The sequence below is a fragment of the Hyperolius riggenbachi genome, chromosome 7 (genome assembly GCF_040937935.1).
Source record: "Hyperolius riggenbachi isolate aHypRig1 chromosome 7, aHypRig1.pri, whole genome shotgun sequence".
NCBI lineage: Eukaryota > Metazoa > Chordata > Amphibia > Anura > Hyperoliidae > Hyperolius > Hyperolius riggenbachi.
The window spans coordinates 249,100,719-249,120,950 of record NC_090652.1 but is presented as its reverse complement, the minus strand read 5'-3'; the positions used below and the strand labels follow the sequence as shown (position 1 = coordinate 249,120,950).

At 44.8% G+C, this 20,232-nt stretch overlaps 1 protein-coding gene across 1 annotated transcript in view; it reads right to left on the bottom strand.

Moving 5' to 3' along the window:
• The window catches only part of LOC137526156 (intelectin-1a-like), a 52,555-nt gene that overhangs the window by 19,850 nt on the left and 12,473 nt on the right, over positions 1-20,232 (bottom strand). Inside the window, exons 2-4 of the mRNA XM_068247376.1 lie at positions 11,592-11,741; positions 3,693-3,940; positions 2,319-2,477 (exon numbers count right to left, since the gene is read on the bottom strand). Of these exons, the coding sequence (XP_068103477.1) occupies positions 2,319-2,477; positions 3,693-3,940; positions 11,592-11,741 (557 nt within the window). The remainder of the gene's footprint in view (positions 1-2,318; positions 2,478-3,692; positions 3,941-11,591; positions 11,742-20,232) is intronic.

The window sequence follows — 20,232 nt, the reverse complement described above, 5'->3', positions numbered from 1 at the left end:
ATACATTTTGCAGTCTGTGTTTGGCTTCTTTGCTAGGCATATCAGGGATAGTGTGTTGTGACAGGGAGAGAGTTAGGTAGGCCTGTGTTCTGTGTCCTCAGTGCAGATTCTTGCTGCTACCACATTGTCCTGAACAGCTAAGCCCTTCATAGGGCTGATACATTGTTTTTCTTGCTATTGTATTGCTCTTCTGTGGCCAGTGCACAAGTTAGCTGTTGGAGACAGGTCTACTGGTCCTAGTAGTGCACCGAGCATAACCCAGTAATCCTTCACACCACTACTGGCATCTATTATCCACTACTGGCCCCTGTATAAGACCTCAGTGTTGTTGGAGACAGGTCTGCTCTGCTGGTCCTAGTAGTGCACCGACCCTAACCCAATAATCCTTCACCACCACTACTGGCATCTAGTATCCACTACTGCCCCCTGTATAAGGCTTCAGTGCAGAATCAGTGTTTTTTTGGTCACTTAACTGTCTTTGAACTACCTCAGCCTGATCATAGAGGCTGGAAAATTACGATTGCCTGCACTCCCACAGTTGTGTGCACAAGCATGGCGGCCACTACACAACGATTGCCGCTGAGAGAACTAACATTTATGTCCAGGAGGTGTCAGCTGGTAAAAACAAAGACATGCTTACCTGACGTAATCACTAAAGATCTTTGCGGTTGTTTGCGGACAGCGGTGCGTTAATTGCGGCGTTTTGTCTGTCAGTGTGAAGCAGGTATAGCCCTTACACTACCTGATCAACATGTACACACTCTGGATGTTTTAACGCACTTTATTCCACTAATTTAGGAATGTAATGTGATTTCTTCCCTTTATCAATTAAAACACGACTTTGCGTGGCATTTTTGCCATGGATCCCCCCATCCACATGTTAGGCTCCTAGAAATAACTTTCCATCACTTTTGTGGCCAAAAACAGTCTATGTAGGTTTTAAAATTCTCCGGTCCATTGAAGTCTATGAAGATTCGCAGATTTGTCAGATTCACAAACTTTTGCAGGGATTTGGATTAGAAATTCCTAAACCTAAAATTTCATATTCGTCCCTTCTCTATGCCTACCTCTAAGGGCCCTTTTACACTTAATGTGTGTTTTTCATAGCAGTGCATTGTGAAAAAGCTTTCAGTTAAAACCCGTATAGTGGGAACTGTGCCATAGGAAAACATGGGCATTACTTTGAAAATCAATTTTCTTTCAGTTTTAACTGAGAGCAACTGATTAAGTGTAAAAGAGGCTTAACCACCCCCCTGGTGGTGCCTAACCCTAACCACCCCTCCGGTGGTGCCTAACCCTAACCACCACTCTGGTGGTGCCTATCCCTCCCCCCCCCCCCACGGTGGTACCCAACCCTAACCACCCCCCTTGTGGTACCTAACTCTAACCACCCCCTGGTGGTGCCTAACCCCCCCTTCCCCTGCACAAACACCCTTAAGCACAAAGAAATGATAATGTATTTGATATAATAATATCTGTACATACAAACAAAATAATATGACAAAAACTATAACGTTGCAAGTTTCTAAAATTATATATATAATATATAATATTTCAAAAACTCTAATGTTGTAATGTTGAAAACAATATTTATCCCTTTTGTCTGCATTGGACGCGGTATTAGTGATAAATGCCTTAGAATCTATGGCGGCTCCCAAATTGTCCACTCTCAGCCCACGTCCTTTTTTCCTGCTTCCTTACCAATATTCTACTATTTAAGTGATAATAACGATCGTAAAATATTGGTAAATGTTACCAATATTTTACTACAATTAAACCTAACTCTATTCTCACACAGAACCCTCCCTCTACCAATGCCTTACCCAACCAACCCCCTGCCAATGCCTAACCTTAACTTTAAACCTCCCCCCCCCCCCCCCAAACACAGGCCTAACCTTAAGAAATATCCGCCACACACCTAACCTTAAAAACACTTCCATACGCCTAATCTTAATCACAACCCTTTCTCCGCTGTAATCCTATTTCCCCCCCCACACACACACAGCAAAACCAGTAATTATATAATTATAAGTTGTGTAGGCACCTATTGGGCACCCAAACTTCTACTGGTAATGGGTAACTAAAATTCATTCATTCAAATGTTCCATTGCTTAGTATATGCTGCTTGCTTGCTTAGTAACTTTGCTGGCCATAAAGTTCACAACAATTAGCATTTACTGAACAAGGGAGTTTAGCTTTCAAAGTTTAACCCTGATATCCAGCAGCCAAAAGTTCTAGTAGTAAAGACATAGCAATGAAGTTACAAATATTGCTATATAAAATAGAAGAGCTTGTAGTTGTTGACTTTTAATGTTTACCTTGTAAAGGGTGAAGAGGTTTCCTCCATGGACAGAAAGAATGCCATTTTCTGTACGATATCGTAGTAAAGAAGACTTTTTCCATGTGGTCAGTGGAGTCTTATTTGGCACATGCCATACACCCACATTATCAGCAGCGATGTCATAATAGCCAGGATTCTGCATGCACAAAGGATATAATGTGCAGTTTAGTGTGTTACTCTTTTCTTTCATCTCATTCCCCTGGATTTACCCCTTTGATTCATGGCCTGGACATGCAGTTACTGGGATAACTAGACTGGAGGACATTTGCAAGTATACCTATATGTTCCTGTTTGCTTGGCTTTTGCATTAAACTATGCTTATAAATAAGGATGGTCTGAAATTCCCATCACTTATTCCTGGGAAATTACTATTTTTACACACTAACCACTGCTCATCCATGCCTTTTAATAGTCTCACAACTTACCGATGAAAAGACGGTCTCGCAATTCCAGCCCAGCAGCCGCGGTGTCCTGTCATGTGAGCTCCGCCCCTGGAAGTGACTTTGTTGCTGCTCTAACCCCGCTCATCCACCAATCACAATATTTAAGGAGTAGATGTCATAAGTTGCTGGCTCTCGGCTTTGGCTGGGAATGGTTACCTAAATGACCATTGACAAAGGACTTACAGGAAGTACGGCGGGACACAAAAGTATGGAGTTAGCCACCAGATGGGGCTTGATTCACAAAGCGGTGCTAACTGTTAGCACGCCTGTGAAAACCCCCTTAGCACATCTAAACAAGCTTTTCGCGCTTAAAACTTTACGCGCGCAAAACTTTATGCGCGTAAAAATTTACGCGCGCAGTGCACAGAGCGCAGGGCGCTCCGCGCGAAGTGCCCATTAAAGCCTATGGAACTTAGCGCGCATAAGACTTTGCGCGCACAAAGTTAGCACACGATCTGATTGAGAGATCCGGTGCTAACCTACTTAGCACCCTGGTTAGCACATCTAAAGACTTTAGACGTGCTAAGTAGGTTAGCACTGCTTTGTGAATCAAGCCCATTGGCTATTAGTGGGTACCCCAAGCAGGATCTTAATCAGGCGAGAACGTCTTTTCAGCGGTAAGTTGTGAGACTATTTTAGGCACGGATGAGCAGTGGTTAGTGTGTACAGTTTTAGCCTCTGAAGAAGCGTTGCTTATGCGAAACAGCTGTCAGGCTTTCACCCCCACTGCATGTACATGTCTGTTTAACCATTTATTAAAGGTAACCTGAGCATGAGCAGTGGCTTCTCTCTCTTCTCGATATCTATACCATAAACTAGATCTTAGGTATAACATACATCCTGCACTAGACACAATATAGGCTTATATTAATGGTGGACCAGCCCTCTGTATAAAAAGTAACTATTACCTTGTAGTCATCACTGGTTGCACCGCCTGCTGAACCAAACGTGTTATAGTTTGCCCAGTTACCATCGCCTTCTGGGTAGTTTACATCGTTGCCTTGTTGGCTGGACCAGCGATCACCAACTGTGCATTTCCCATACATGTTGTTCTCATGGATACTGGCCACCAAGGTCCAGCCTCCACCAGCAGTTGTCATGTCACAGAAGGTCTGGTAGGAAATCCCATGTTCAGTAGTCAGAGTGTAAATGCCGTCTGCCATAAAAAAGTGGAATTTAACAACTAGGTTTTAACAGCTGTCTACAAAAGTGGAGGCAACTCTCTTTCATTACTTATAAGAACAGCTGTGGCCAATACTGACCATACATACAAGATTTGCATATTATCCAAATGTGATTGCTCCCTGTTTAAAAGAAATGTGTTCACCATTCAAAATCTATCATTGGAAAGAAGAAAATCTTAGCTTTCAATTGCACTATGTCACATGTTAGTGGGTGTTGAACGAGGGCTGTCCGGAGTTAGTGGGTGTTGAATGAGGGCTGTCCATTGTGACCTGGCTGCAGAGAGCAGCATCCAGCAGGGGATGTAGGAAGGAGAAAGGCGTACCTGAATTGTGGGCGCCATGGAAAATTGGGTGTAGGAACAGTGCTGATAGTAGAATGTCAGTGTCAGGAACGTTGTGTTAGGCCCGGTTCACATTAGCGGTGGCCGTCCGGAATCGCCGTACCGGAGCCGCACCGCTTGCAGAACGGACGGAACGGACGCACGGCATAGCAATGAAAGCCTATGCGTCCGTTCACATGCGTCCGTTCTGCCGGACCGGAGCCGGACCGGATCCGGGCCAGATCCGGACTCCGGCCTCCGTTCCAACATGCGCTATTTTTTGATCCGGCTCCTCCGGCAGCCGTATCCGGGGCGGAGCCGGACTGCACCATCCGGCCAATACAAACCAATGGGAACCGGAGAGCGCACAACACACTGGCTGAGAAATCCGGATGTTCTACACCACTTCCTATGCGGATTGTTGCGGCGATATTGGATGGGGACACATGGGCAAGCATTTTGGAGTGGAGCAGCACAGCTGGATCCGGATCCGGAGATGTTGGCAGCATGTCGCAGGTGGAGGTGAGTGCTAAACAGCAGAGGGCCTGATTCCACAGGTCCCCCTTCTGCTGACCTCCCAGACCCCAACATTTTTTTTGTTTTTTACAATACTTTTGCCAAACGGATCCGGATCGCATCCTGATGAACACCTGATGCAACCTGACCGGATCCGGACCGGATCCGGATCAGAACCGTACGGTTCCGATCCGGATCCGGTCAGGTCATCCGGTCCGTTTGGCAAACAACTGCAAGTGTGAACGGGGCCTTACCGCTTTCTGCCAGCTGGTGGTGGCATGGATCTGGACTTTCATGAACTTTCATTATTCCACCAGCAGATGTCCCTGAGCATTTTGCATTGTCCTGAACATCCATCATCCACTAGCAGGGGACCTGTTAATGCTAGGACTTGCAGTTCCCTGTCTGGTCTCTGGATGGCTTCGAGTGAACTCTTATTGCAATTAATCCCTTCCAGCTGCATCATGTGTTCACCATAACATGGACTACACTGACGGAACAATAGGGCCTGCAGTCCCTGCTCCCGCGGGGGGGGGGGGGGCTCTGGGCCGTTTTGGGGGGCTGGAGGGGTCGCAGCATGAGGGGAAAGCCATGGCCACACTCGGCGGGGAGGAGGGACATATAAACAGGAAGTTGCGTCAGAGACTAGAGAGAGGAACGCACGCTGGAGCGCACGGAAGTTATGTATCTGTCTGCTGCCCGCCGCTGCCCGGACTTTAAGCTAATTTAAGCTGGAGGGGAGTGCATAGGGGAGAGCCCAAAGGTGAGGGAGGGGAGGGGAACGTCCCCCCCTCCCCGCCGAAGTGCAGCATGGCTTTCCCCTCATGCTGCAACCCCTCCAGCCCCCCAAAACGGCCCGAGCGGGCCGGTTGGGGGGGGGGGGAGGGTCAGGGGGCCCGCTCAGAAATTCTGCAGGGGGGCCCGGTGGGGCTTAGTTATGCCCCTGTTGGACTATTTAAGATCTGCCTCTTCCTCCTGTTGATTTCCAGAACTTTGTGCTTCCAGCCTCCAGGTCTCAGTTACTGGATATCCTGGTATCATGTCTTGAACCTTGTCTTGCTTACCTGTTACTGAACCTGTTATCCTGCCTAGACTTTGTTTTTTGCCTAATCCCTGGTACCGTGCTTTTGTGATAATCTGTTGCTGACCTTGCTCTCCTGCTGACTCTGCTATTCTGCCTGATCCCTTTGTACTGCAATTGATTGTACTGTATATATTATCCTGTGTATATTTGCTGTATATAGTTAGTTAGATAGTCAGGGTGTTGTATACATTTGCCACAGCTTTCCTGGGATGTTTGTATATATTGTGTGCTGTGCATGGGTTTGCATCATATTTGCACTCATGTGTGTACAGTATGTATGCCTGCATAATAGCTATGCAATAAACTTTATTTTTTGCACCTTATTCCCTGGTTCCAGTGTCTGTAATACTGCAAACTGTGGTCAAACCCTTTTCCTCCATTCAGGTTTGTGACAGTCAGTAAATTTACTGATACTCTACTATTTAAAATGTTAATTTTCATTAGTAAAATATTGTTAATTGTTACTGATACTTTACTATAGCTAAACCTAGCCCTACTCTCACACAGAAACCTCCGCTTCCGATGCCTAACCCTATCCACCTGGTAGTGCCTAACCCTAAGAACCTCCTGGTGGTGCCCAACCCTAAGACCCCACTTGGTGGTTCCTTGCTCTAAGACTACCCCCGGTGGTGCATAACCCTAATAACCCTAAGAAAAAAAGAAGGAAAAAACGAAAATTACCAGGTGCTGTCCGGTGCCCGAATTCCCTCTTTGTCACCGGCTTTGCTGGCTTAGCAACAGAGAAAAAACACAAAAACTATATTCACCTGGAGCCTGAATTTCCCTGTTGGCGCCGGCTTACCGATATTTTCAATTTAAGTCTGCGGTGGCGTCCAATTTGTCCAGAAGCCGCATGCGCCCGATTTGCCTTCACAATGCCATTTCTCTGGCTCTTGTTAACCATTCTACTGACCCAATCAGGCTTGTCACCCCAACCCTCTCCCCTTTTTCCAGTACTTGCCCATTGGCAGAGAGTGCTGTAAAGAGCTGGAGCTACTGCATTGCACACAAACAAGCAGCTGTATGCTCTCTCCCTCTTGCAAATCTTTGCAGTGCATCTTTGCAGCCAGGTTCAGTGGACACCCCTTGTTCAACACCCCCAAACTCAGGAACAGTACATCGGCTTGCACCGAAGCAGGGATTAGTGAAAATGAAAGCTAAAAATCTGAACTTAGCTTTACATAGGAAAGTAAATATCATTTAAACAGTAAGTTGTCAATTCAGTAGGTGGAATAATAGGTAAGTAATTTATTTATCAATCAATTTCAGAGTTATTCTTCCAAAGCAACATTTTTTAAAATCAAATCATATACAATAGCTGCATAAGAGAAATAAGGGCCAGTGCACACCAAAAAGCGCTAGCGTAATCGCAAATGCTTAGCGCTTTTTGAAGTGATTTTTTAGAGCAATTCTAGGCATGTGACTAGCGATTTTCTAATTATGGCTAGTGATTTTTGGAGCTGTTTGGTGTAGCGTTTTTTTATTGTTTGTTACAAAAGAGCTGAAACTGAACAGCTTCTGTAACAAAAATGCTTGAAAAAGTGCTCTGTTCTAGCGCTTTTCAGAGCGTTTTCCACTTTCCTATACTTAACATTGAGGCTGACTCACCTCAAAAATCAGCAAAAATGCTGCAGGATCCATGTTTGCGTTTGGGAAAAAAATCACATCGCTCTGGTGTGATCCATCCCAGTCAAATACATTAGCCAAGCGTTTTCTAAGCGCTAGCCTTTTTAAAAGCGCTCAGAAGTGCTCTCGGTGTGCACTGGCCCTCACTCCACCTAGCACACTCCAATATTACTTTTGTGGTAGGCCCTGCTATACTGAGCAGCTCATTCTGATGTTGAGGTAATCAATCCCTTTGCAGGGATGGGTCAGCAAAGAGAAGGAAGAAGGATGCTCTGCTAGGGGATCCTGAGAGTCACCTAGACACTGGCCTGGAAGGATGGTGTACACCTGCAGCAGGATGCACCGCATGTGTGGTGGAGGACCTGTTGGTCAGTGGTAGTGCATGAGCTGAGTGAGTGCAAGCAAACTCAAACAGACAGATTTCCAAGCTGCTGGTCTGACAGATTAGAGGTTGGTTGCAGGATTAATGACCCTGTATTGTAAAAAAACAAAACAAACAAAAAAAAACAATTGGGGGGCTATTAATTACAGTGACCTGACATCCCAGTCTACATGTCCTAGATTTAGGGTCCCCTGTCCCAGGCACAAAGATGGCCTAGCTTACACCCCAGGTGGGCCGCCGGATGTCCCAGTCAGACAGACTGTGTGGCCACACAATTGTCTCCCATGCTCAGTGCCCACCTCCTGAAAACATTGACCCGCCTATAGATCAGAGATGTAACTGGGGGTTCAAAGGGGCCGCTCTAACTACCCCTCTTTCTTCTTTAGTGTTCCCATCCCCACTTAGCTGTTTCTGGGTTTCTGGGCATCATACTTACATTTGTGGTGTAAATGGAGACACAGAGAGCCCAGTATAGTGTAGTATGTACTGGAAATGTTTATGTAAAAGTGTATTTATAACTTAATACTCACAAGCCAGGGTTACCATCCAGGCAACCACTGTAAGAGAAGGTGGGGAGAATTAGACCTGTCCGCACTCAGGATTAAGAAGTCGCTCTCTGTAGATCGGGGAAAAAGGGGCCAATTTCCCTCCACCTAGGGTGGACTCGGTAGCTATACAGTTGTACAGAGGCGCCAGAAGAGTATAAACAGCTATTAAAAAGTTTAAAACGAAGTTTAACCATTTCCACCCGCAGGGATTTTTCACCTTATGCATCAGAGCAATTTTCCCCTCCCATTCATTCACTAATACCGTCATCACTACTTATCACAAGTTATTGATCTATATATTTTTTTTACGCCGCTAATTAGGCTTTCTTTGGGTGGTACATTTTGCTAAGAAATTTTTTTTTATAAATGCATTTTAACAGGATTAATAAGAAAAAAATGGAAAAAATTCATTATTTCTTAGTTTTCATCCATTATAGCTTTAAAATAATCCATGTTACCATAATTAAAACGTATGTATTTTATTTGCCGTTTGTCTCGGTTATGACACCATTTAAATTTTGTACCTATCAAAATGTATGGCGCCAATATTTTATTTGGAAATAAAGGTGCATTTTTTCCATTTTGCATCCATCACTATTAACAAGCTTATAATTCTAAGTAGTATACCCCCTTCACATGCATATTTAAATTCAGACCCTTTAAATTCAGACCCTTAGGTAACTATGTTTTTTTTTTTTTTTAATTGTATTTTTTTTCCCCATAAAAAAATGTTATTTGGGTAATATTTTGCTGTGGGAAATAAACAGTTAATTTTAAATGATAAAATCTGTGTAAATTCCCTTCAAAAATGTTTGTAGATGTAGTTTTACTATTTGGCCACAAGATGGCCACCTTGAGTTTTTTTTAATGTTGTGCTTCTCGCTAACCGGAAGCACAAGGAGAAGCACAAGGAGGATGGGGAAATTTTTTTTTGCAGAAACACTGCGGCCTCTGGTAAGAGAGCATAATTTTTCTGCTGGGGACACGGATCTGTGAACGGGAACCATGTTCCCGATGACTGATCCCAGGGCTACAGGGGACAGCACGGGGACACGTAGGAGCGCCTGCAATCGCGCAGAGCAGCCGCCAGGACGTGAGGATCACGTCTGGGCGGCTGAAGTGGTTACAATCCCAGTAACTGAGCAGACTGTGAAATACTCAGATTGTGAAATACTCCATCTGGCACCACAAACCATGCCACGCTCAAAATTGCTTAAATCACCTTTCTTTCCCATTCTGACATTCAGTTTGGAGTTCAGGAGATTGCCTTGACCAGGTCCACACCCCTAAATTCATTGAAGCAACTGCCATGTGATTGGTTGATTAGATAATTGCATTAATGAGAGATTGAACAGGTGTTCCTAATAATCCTTTAAGTGATTGTATGTGTATACATATGTATATGTGTGTGTGTATGTATGTGTATATATATATATATATATATATATATATATATATATATATATATACCCACAATCCGCAAAAAAATATTTTTCTTCCTTCTTATTTTTAACACTACTTTTCATATACAAATATATTTAGATATGTGAGGCGCTCTTGCACCACTCATACTTCTCATATTGAAAATGTGTACATCACTTAGTCTTTTTATATTGAAAATGTGTACAACTTGAATGTTTTCTCTGTTTCACAGTTATATGCTTCCTTTGAATTGCCTGAGGAAGTGGGATATACCCGCGAAACGCGTTGCACCCTTATGGAGTATGTAAATAAACTATTTTTGTTGTAAAAATCAACAATGTTTTTGTGTCTGCACTTGAAGGGGTAAGTCCACCACTGCCTACTTCATTTTAAACTTATTAATAGCTGTTTTTACTCTTCTGGCGCCTCTGTACAACTGTATAGCTAAATTTGTGATGGTGGGCTTAAGCTGCTTAATTACAAATGGAGAGATTCTGCCTAATTGTATTTTGGTTGGAGGGGTACAATGCTTAAAGTGCACCTGTATGGAGAAATAAGGTAAAAGTTATTCAACTCAGTAGAGGGGAGTCTCTGGATAATACAGAGGATCATTCTCGAGCCCACCATTTCTGCACAAGGGCCCTTTAAACACATCCAACAAACACTTATCATATTTTTTTTTGAGGCCACACTGTCCGTGTACAAGCGCTGATGAACTGCACATGAGCCAGTATAGCCTATGCACTGTATTCAGGCCTGGATTTACATCACAGGAGCCTATAGGCACAGATGAGCCATGATTGAGCGGTTTTGTGGTACTGTGGAGGTGCGCACCATACTTGCGCATGCAAATGTCTCACAATATTATCTGTGAATGTTTTTTTTTATTGTGTTGTGAATTTATTAGAACGGCTCTAGTGCTGCCCTGTAAAAACAATATGTATCAGCAACAGATCTCTCTCCCTGCCCTACATATATTTTTCAACGTTAATATGTGTTGGTGTGTAATATAATACCCCGTGCTCGCCTCCTGGCATTGGCCTGCCCATCCCCTCTATTCATCCCTCCCCCATCCCAGTTTGGGCACAGAAATATCCGGTCACTGTGTATTAGCATGCGCACAAACTTAACTGAATGGATCTTACAGCAGTTACTTAGACACATTAGAAAGGTGAAAATAATGTTTCTGGGCTGCAAGTTTAGTACATATGATGTACCCAGTGGAGTAGAGATAGGGGATGCAGAGATAGCGACCACATCAGGGTCCCTGGACCAGAGGGGCCCAGTTTGGGCCCTCCTTTAACCACTTTTTTTTTTTTTTTTTGCTCTTTATTAGTGCTAAGCTGGTAATGATCACCTCTGTATGTGCTTTGATTAGTTGTACCGATTAATAGACTGTTCTTCTCCAGAGCCTACACCTCTCTGACACTGCAGCTGTACTTGGCAGGTTTTGATGCTCCATGTCAAGGGTTATGTATTGTATAGGGCACTTGGGGGGGCCCAATGTAAAACTCACACTGGGGCCCAGAGCTCCTAAGCCACGCTACTGGATGTCCCGTAATTTGCAGATTGTGTTAAAGTCCTAGGAACTTTTTTGCTTTCATCCATCTCTGGTTCACACATCTGCTTTATTAAGATATCATAAATTAGATACCATGGGATACACATTGCTTTGAATGATATTGGAACATAAACCGTGATCTGTTAGTATTTTCAGGATCTTACCTTTGGCATTGCTGTCAGACTGGATTTCCCTGCAGCTTCGGGACCTGTTGTGGTAGAGGTTGTTGTTGTCAATGCTGTTTTTTTGTTCTTCAGTCCAGCATTCCAGGATACTCAATATCTCTTGTTTCTTTTGTAGAACGGAGTCCTTATCTGGCGGCACATAAATACAGCACCACAGTGGGTCTATTTTCCTATCATATTACAATTCAATTGACTTAAGAATGTAAGCATTTGATGGGTAAAAAATGTAAGACCTTTGATTTCGCAAATGTTTTTTCCCCAGGTTTTGTTAATGTTTCTTTCTTTTGAAATAAAACGTTTTAAAGGATAGGTACGAGGTTAAAAAAACCAAAACCAAAAAACAAGATCTACTTACCTGGGGCTTTCTCCAGCCCCTGGCAGCCTATTTGTGCCTTGCTGCAGCTCCAGTGTCCCGGGGGTCCTGTTGCAGAGGCCGACCTCGCCAGGTCTGCATCTTCTGCGCCGGCATGAGCAGCCGGCCACGGGAGTGTGACTGTGAGCGGCACGGCTGTGTGCTCACGCAGGCGCAGAAGATGCCGGCCTGGCGAGGTCGGCCTCTACAACAGACAGGACCCCCAGGACAACGGAGCTGCGGTGAGGGACAGATCGTCTGCCAGGGGCTGGAGGAAGCCCCAGGTAAGTAGATTATTTTTCCCCTCAGATGTGTCCTCTAATGTTTTGTTTTGTTTTGTTTTGTATTTTGAAGCTTCATCTGTTGATTTGATTGACAAATGTTGTAAATAGAAAACCGTCTTGCCTTGCTGTTGTTGTAAACCGGTCTACAACATTACAAATGTCTCCTACCATAGGAGTGATAATTAAAGGACACCTGAAGTGAGAGGGCTATGGAGGCTTATTTCTTTTTAAACAATAGAAGTTGTCTAGCTGTCCTGCCTATATATAGCCTTTAGCCATCGACCCTGGCTGAACAAGCATGCAGATCAAATGCTTCTGACCAGTGGCATAGCTAGAGATTATGGGGACCCATAGCAAACCTTTAATGGGGTATCTAGATATAGGCACTCTTGAGCAATGCCACCTGTCCCTACCCTATGGATATTAGTTAACTGAGCAATTTACATTCTCATTCAATCTACACTGCTTATAGTGCATGGGCACTGAGTTAAAGTGAGGGAGGAGGAACACAAGAAAGTTAATAGTAAATCCATCAAGTACCACCTGGTCCCCCTTTGCTCCAGGGCCCCATTGCAGCTGCTATGGCTATTGCTGCGCCCTTGCTTCTGATTGAAGCCTGACTGCATTTGCTGCATGCTGGTTTCAGGTGTGTGATTCAGACACTACTGCAGCCAAAGAGATCAGCAGGACTGCCCAGAAACTGGTATTGTTTAAAAGGAAATAAACATGTCCACCTCCCTATCCCTTTCACATTAGGTAAACTTTAAGTCATACTGTTCACTAGTGATGTCGCGAACCTCCATTTTTTGGTTCGCGAACCTTCGCGAAGGTTCGGTTCGCGCGAACTTTCGCGAACCGCAATAGACTTCAATGGGGAGGCGAACTTTTAAAACTGGGAAAAATTATGGTGGCCACAAAAGTGATGGAAAAGATGGAAAAGGGGTCTAACACCTGGAGGGGGCATGGCAGAGTGGGATACACGCCAAAAGTCCCGGGGAAAAATCTGGATTTGACGCAAAGCAGCGTTTTAAGGGCAGAAATCACATTGAATGCTAAATTGCAGGCCTAAAGTGCTTTCAAACATCTTGCATGTGTATACATCAATCAGGGAGTGTAACTAGAGTACTGCTTCACACTGACACACCAAACTCACTGTGTAACGCACCGCAAACAGCTGTTTGCGTAGTGACGGCCGTGCTGGACTGGTGCGCAACATGGCCAGAGTGCAGGCCGTGGCGGTTTTCCAGACCATATGGTCGCCGGGCTGTGGTAGCTCAATGATAGAACAACAGTGACTGTCCAGCTGATCAAATTTGGTCTGACCACAATGAAGCAACGACCTTATTATCTTTTGTGTGCCACCCCCACCCGAGACACTCATATAGCCGGCAGTCATGCTTCATTGTGATACGCAAGCCCCTTCACTGCGGCAAGGTAATGATCATGAAGGGGGATGGGCACATGTACATGCCTTTTTTTTTTTTGCTGCAGCCGCCCGCAGTGCAGGCAGAAAAATTAGGCAGGCATGTACACGCACCAGAAAAATTAGTATAGCGGCCGCTGCTAGCAGCGGCCTTAAAAATTCAGGAATCCGCCTAGAGTCCTGGACCCTGTTGGTGGTGGCGGAGAAGGCAAGCGGCCTGCAGGCAGAGATGCTGTGTGTGGGGACTGACTTAGTCGTGCAGTAGCCCTCCGGGATCCATGCCTCATTCATTTTGATAAAGGTCAGGTTCTGAACACTGTCGTGACTTAGGCAAATTCTCTTCTCAGTGACAATGCATCCAGCTGCACTGAAGGTCCTTTCTGACAGGATGCTTGCAGCAGGGCAAGAGAGACGTTCAATGGCAAATTGGGACAGCCTGGCCACAGGTCAAGCGCAACCAGTAGTTCAAGGTTTCATCGTCGCTGCTCGCAGTGTCGACATCACCAGTTTGGTCACCTCCTCAAAGGGCTGCATGATCCTGCATGCATTTCGCATCAGTGTCCAGTTGTTGGGCCACAACATCCCCATCTTCCCAGATTGTGTCCTTCTACTGTAATTGTACAGGTACTGGGTGACGGCTTTCTCCTGGTCTAGCAGGTGAGAGAACACGAGCAGGGTGGCATTCCAGCGAGTTGGGCTATCGCATGTCAAGTGTCTCACCGGCAAGTTGTTTCTCCGCTGAATGTCCGCAAAGCGCGCCATGGCCGTGTAAGACCGCCTCAAATGCCCACACAACCTCCTGGCCTGCTTCAGGACATCCTCTAAGCCTGGGTACTTTGACACAAATCTTTGCACGACCAGATTCAGCACATGTGCCATGCAGAGTACATGTGTCAGCTTTCCCAAATTCAACGCGGAAATGAGATTGCTGCCGTTGTCACACACCACGTTGCCGATCTCCAGCTGGTGTGGGGTCAGCCATTGCTCCACCTCTTTGTTAAGAGCAGCCAGGAGAGCTGCTCCAGTGTGACTCTCTGCTTTGAGGCAAGACATGTCTAAGATGGCGTGACACTGTCGTACCTGGCATGCAGCATAGGCCCTGGGGTGCGGGGGCTGTGTAGCTGGAGAGGAGATTGCGGCACCAGCCATGGAGGAGGAGAAGGATGACGACAGTGAAGAGGATGTAGCAAGTGGAGAGGAGGTGGCAGGAGGCCTGCCTGCAAGCCGTGGAGGTATCACAAGTTGGTCCGCTGCGCAGCCACGTACTCCCTGCTTGCTGCCATTGGTCACCAGGTTGAACCAATTGTCTATGTACGTAATGTAGTGGCCCTGCCCGTGCTTGGCAGACCAGGCATCTGTGATCAGGTGGACCCTTGACCCAACGCTCTTCGCAATAGATGACACCACTTGCCTCTTAACTGCACGGTACAGTTTGGGTATGGCCTTTTGTGAAAAATAATTTTGGCCTGGTATCTTCCACTGCGGTGTCCCAATGGCCACAAATTTATGGAAAGCCTCTGACTCCACCAGCTTGTATGGTAATAGCTGGCGAGCTAATAGTTCCGCCACGCCAGCTGTCAGACGCCGGGCAAGAGGGTGACTGGCAGAAATTTGCTTCTTATGCTCAAATATTTCCTTCACGGACACCTGGCTACTGCTGTGGGCAGAGGAGAAGGAATCGCTCAAGGGCAGAGTCGGTGTGGAGGAGGGTGGCTGTGAAGGTGCAAGGGAGAAAGCGGCTGAAGAAGATGATGCACCTGAAGGAGGAAGAGGAGAAGGAGGGTGGCTTGTCTTTTGGGTGCTGCTTTTCCTCAGGTATTCTTGCCATAGCTGTTTGTGCCTTTTCTCCAGGTGCCTTCGTAAGGCACTTGTCCCTACGTGAGAGTTGGCCTTTCCACAGCTCAATTTTTGCTGGCAGAGACAGCAGATGACTTTGCTCCGATCTGAGACACACATGTTAAAAAATTTCCAAGCCCCCCTGGGGTGATGGCGCTACGGTGGCATCAGCAGCTGACGTTGAAGGGCATGTTGGCTGGCTGTCCATAGCTGGCGATACATGGCGCCGGACACTGCCCCCAGCTGTTTCTGAGGACGAGCTCCCTCTGCTTCTTTCATGGACTCGTCTCCTCCTAATCCTCTCTGACTCCCCCTCTGAACTGTCCCCCTGGTCATCTCCTCTATTGGGAACATACGTCGCATCCGTATAATCGTCATCATAATCCTCCTGCCCAGCTTCGCTTTCCTCAGACACCTCCACAACTGCACCAACATCAGGTGGTTCATCATCCCCCTCCTCACATTTTACGTCCATACTATCGCCACCTCACTCAGACGTATGAGGTGGTGTACCTGCGCCTTCATCTTGTTGTTGCAGTAGTGGCTGTGAATCAGTGATTTCACCACCAAATAACTTCTGCGAAGTTTCAAATGCAGCGGATGTGGTGCTTGTACTAGTGCTGGTTGCTGCGGGAGATGAGGTGTTCTGTGTTAAATAGTCAAGCACGTCCTGACAATCTTGGGAAGTGATGGCACGTGCCTTCTTCTGAGCACTGTACTTTGGGCCAGGGCCGCACGAAATCACATCTACACGACCTCGCACAGACCTGCCAGGTGGCCTTCCTCTGGGTCTGCCTCTACCTCTTCCACTACCTGCTTTGTCCATTTTGTCCATCTCAGGGGGATGCTAGGTATATGCAGTGAGGTGGGTTCACTGAACAGTAAAGGTAGTTAGATGCAGTGAGGTGGGTTCACTGAACAGTAAAGGTAGTTATATGCAGTGAGGTGAGTTCACTTAACACAAAAGGTAGTTAGATGCAGTGAGGTGGGTTCACTGAACAGTAAAGGTAGTTATATGCAGTGAGGTGGGTTCACTGAACAGTAAAGGTAGTTATATGCAGTGAGCTTGGTTCACTCAACAGTAAAGGTAGTTAGATGCAGTGAGGTGAGTTCACTCAACACAAAAGGTAGTTAGATGCAGTGAGGTGGGTTCACTGAACAGTAAAGGTAGTTATATGCAGTGAGGTGGGTTCACTGAACAGTAAAGGTAGTTAGATGCAGTGAGGTGGGTTCACTGAACAGTAAAGGTAGTTATATGCAGTGAGCTTGGTTCACTCAACAGTAAAGGTAGTTAGATGCAGTGAGGTGAGTTCACTCAACACAAAAGGTAGTTAGATGCAGTGAGGTGGGTTCACTGAACAGTAAAGGTAGTTATATGCAGTGAGGTGGGTTCACTGAACAGTAAAGGTAGTTATATGCAGTGAGCTGCTTTCACTGAACAGTAAAGGTAGTTAGATGCAGTGAGGTGAGTTCACTCAACACAAAAGGTAGTTAGATGCAGTGAGGTGAGTTCACTGAACAGTAAAGGTAGTTATATGCAGTGAGCTGGGTTCACTGAACAGTAAAGGTAGTTATATGCAGTGAGCTGGGTTCACTCAACAGTAAAGGTAGTTAGATGCAGTGAGGTGAGTTCACTCAACACAAAAGGTAGTTAGATGCAGTGAGGTGGGTTCACTGAACAGTAAAGGTAGTTATATGCAGTGAGGTGGGTTCACTGAACAGTAAAGGTAGTTAGATGCAGTGAGCTGGGTTCACTGAACAGTAAAGGTAGTTAGATGCAGTGAGGTGAGTTCACTCAACACAAAAGGTAGTTATATGCAGTGAGGTGAGTTCACTGAACAGTAAAGGTAGTTATATGCAGTGAGGTAGGTTCACTGAACAGTAAAGGTAGTTATATGCAGTGAGCTGGGTTCACTGCACAGTAAAGGTAGTTAAATGCAAAGAGGTGAGATCACTCAACACAAAAGGTAGTTAGATGCAGTGAGGTGAGTTCACTGAACAGTAAAGGTAGTTATATGCAGTGAGGTGGGTTCACTGAACAGTAAAGGTAGTTATATGCACTGCAGTGAGGTGGGTTCACTGAACAGTAAAGGTAGTTATATGCAGTGAGCTGGGTTCACTTAACAGTAAAGGTAGTTATATGCAGTGAGCTGGGTTCACTGAACAGTAAAGGTAGTTATATGCAGTGAGGTGGGTTCACTGAACAGTAAAGATAGTTATATGCAGTGAGCTGGGTTCACTCAACAGTAAATGTATTTATATGCAGTGAGGTGGGTTCACTCAACACAAAAGGTAGTTAGATGCAGTGAGGTGGGTTCACTCAACACAAAGGTAGGTATATGCAGTGATGAGGTGGGTTAAGTAAACACAACAGGTACTAGTAGCTACTGTATATGCAGTACTGGGTAGTACAATGTGCAGCTCCCTGTCACACACACAGGTAGTCACTGAATGTGCTGGGCTGCTGGCAGTGGCACACACAGTATGAATTAGCAAGGCTGTGTATGCAACAAAAGTGTCAGTTTGACACACAGAAAAAATTCAAAGAACAGGATTAGCTCTGAAAAGAGCTGTTGAGGGGTGCTATTAAAGCAATAATAATCAACCAGGAGCAAGCTAACAAGCAAAGAGCCTGACTAATCTGTCCCTAGGAGAACAATTCTGCAGCAGCTCGCCCTAGTCTGTCTAATAGCAGGCAGACGAGTGAGTGTAATGGCCGGCGAGCCTGCCTTATATAAGGGGGGGTGGGGCTCCAGGGCTGAGTGTAGCCTGATTGGCTACAATGTGCCTGCTGACTGTGATGCAGAGGGTCAAAGTTGACCCTCATAGTGCATTATGGGGTGAATCAAACTTCCGGGAAAGTTCGCCTTCGCCGGCAAAGGCGAACCACCCTAAGTTCGCCTGGAACCGTTCGCCAGTGAACCGTTCGCTACATCTCTACTGTTCACTACGGATTTATATCAACTGTATAGTAGTGTGAAATAATAACTTTTTTATGCTTACAAGGCTTAATGTCAAACATGCAGGTGGTTATAAAGCACATTTTTTTTAAATTAATAGTTTTTCCATTTAAAACAATACAAATATTTGACATCTTCCCTTTACAGAGTGAACAGGTTAAACTCAAAAAATGTAAATATTGTGTAAAAGTTTATTAATTTCAGTAATTCAACTTGTAGTGCTTGTAATGGTCATGTACAGGCAAACAGAGGGGCCAAAAGGATAAAAGTTGATAAAAAGTTTAAAAATTGGAGGAGGAGCATCAAACTCATGCAGGTCTAGTACAAAGAAAAGTGCCATAGAGGCACTTTACTTTGTACTAGACCTGAATGAGGTTTATGCTCCGTTCATAGCTTGAGGAAGCTTAAAGAGGAACGGTCGCGAAAATCTTAAAATTTAAAACACATACAAATAAGAAGTACATTTCTCCCAGAGTAAAATGAGCCATAAATTACTTTCCTCCTATGTTGCTGTCACTTACAGTAAGTAGTAGAAATCTGACATTACCGACAGATTGTGGACTAGCCCATCTTCTCATGGGGGGTTCTCGGGGTTTTCTTTATTCTTAAAAGCACTTAGTGAATGGCAATTGCTCCGTCCAACTGCCAAAATAGTGTGCAGCCAGCACGGAGACTGACCAGCATCTTTGTATTAATCATTTTCAGGGAATGTCTTTATAAATAATAAAGGCCATGCTGAGTATCCCCTATAGAGAAATGGACTCGCCCAAAATCTGTCGGAAATGTCAGATTTGTACTACTTACTGTAAGTGACAGCAACATAGGAGAAAAGTAATTTATGGCTCATTTTACTCTGGGAGAAATGTACTTCTTATTTGTATGTGTTTTAAATTTTAAGATTTTCGTGATGGTTCTACTTTAAGAAAGCAGGATATGCCTGCGAAATGTGTTGCACATTTTGGAGTATGTAAATAAATATTTGGTTGAACTCTATCAACAGTTTGTTGTGTCTATCTGGAGGTGGGAATTCCACCTCGGCCTCCCCCAATTTTTTTACTTTTTATTGACTTTTATCCTTTTGGCGCCTCTGTTTGCCTGTACATGGTCTAAGTCCACCACTAGTGGAGGGGTGTTGCCCCCTTTTTTCCGATCTACAGGAATCGACTTCTTAATCCTAAATGTGGCGACAGGTCTATTCAACCCAAATGCATTTATAGTGGTTGCCTGGATGATAACCCTGGTTTTTGAGCGTTAATATCATATACTTACTTTGTCACACCCATATTACTAGTACATACTACACAATATTGGGTTCTCGGTGTCTCTTTCTATATTCCAAGTGCTCTTTCTATATTCCAAGGGGTAATTTTTTTGTATTTACACATTGAGTAATTGCGATTAGGTTACGTACAGCATACTACGTTTGTGAATCGATACGCATAATACGTGTAAATGCTTACAAAACTTTGCATCTATTTGCTAGTGTACATTAAATATTCAATGCGGAAAATGCCTTTGTATGCGAAAAAAAAATTGTGTTCATCAGCCAGTTTACTGCATATGTGTGGTTAGTTAAATATTTAATACTGAAAATCCAATTGTATGCGAAAAAAAATTGCATTGAGCGTAATTGACGCTAATATGGGCGAATTACGCAAATATGGGTGATTATGGTTAGCGATTACGTTGAAATCCGCAAATTTCGCATTATGATTACAATGCATAATTGCGAATTAAGATACATAATTACGCAAAGGCATAACTT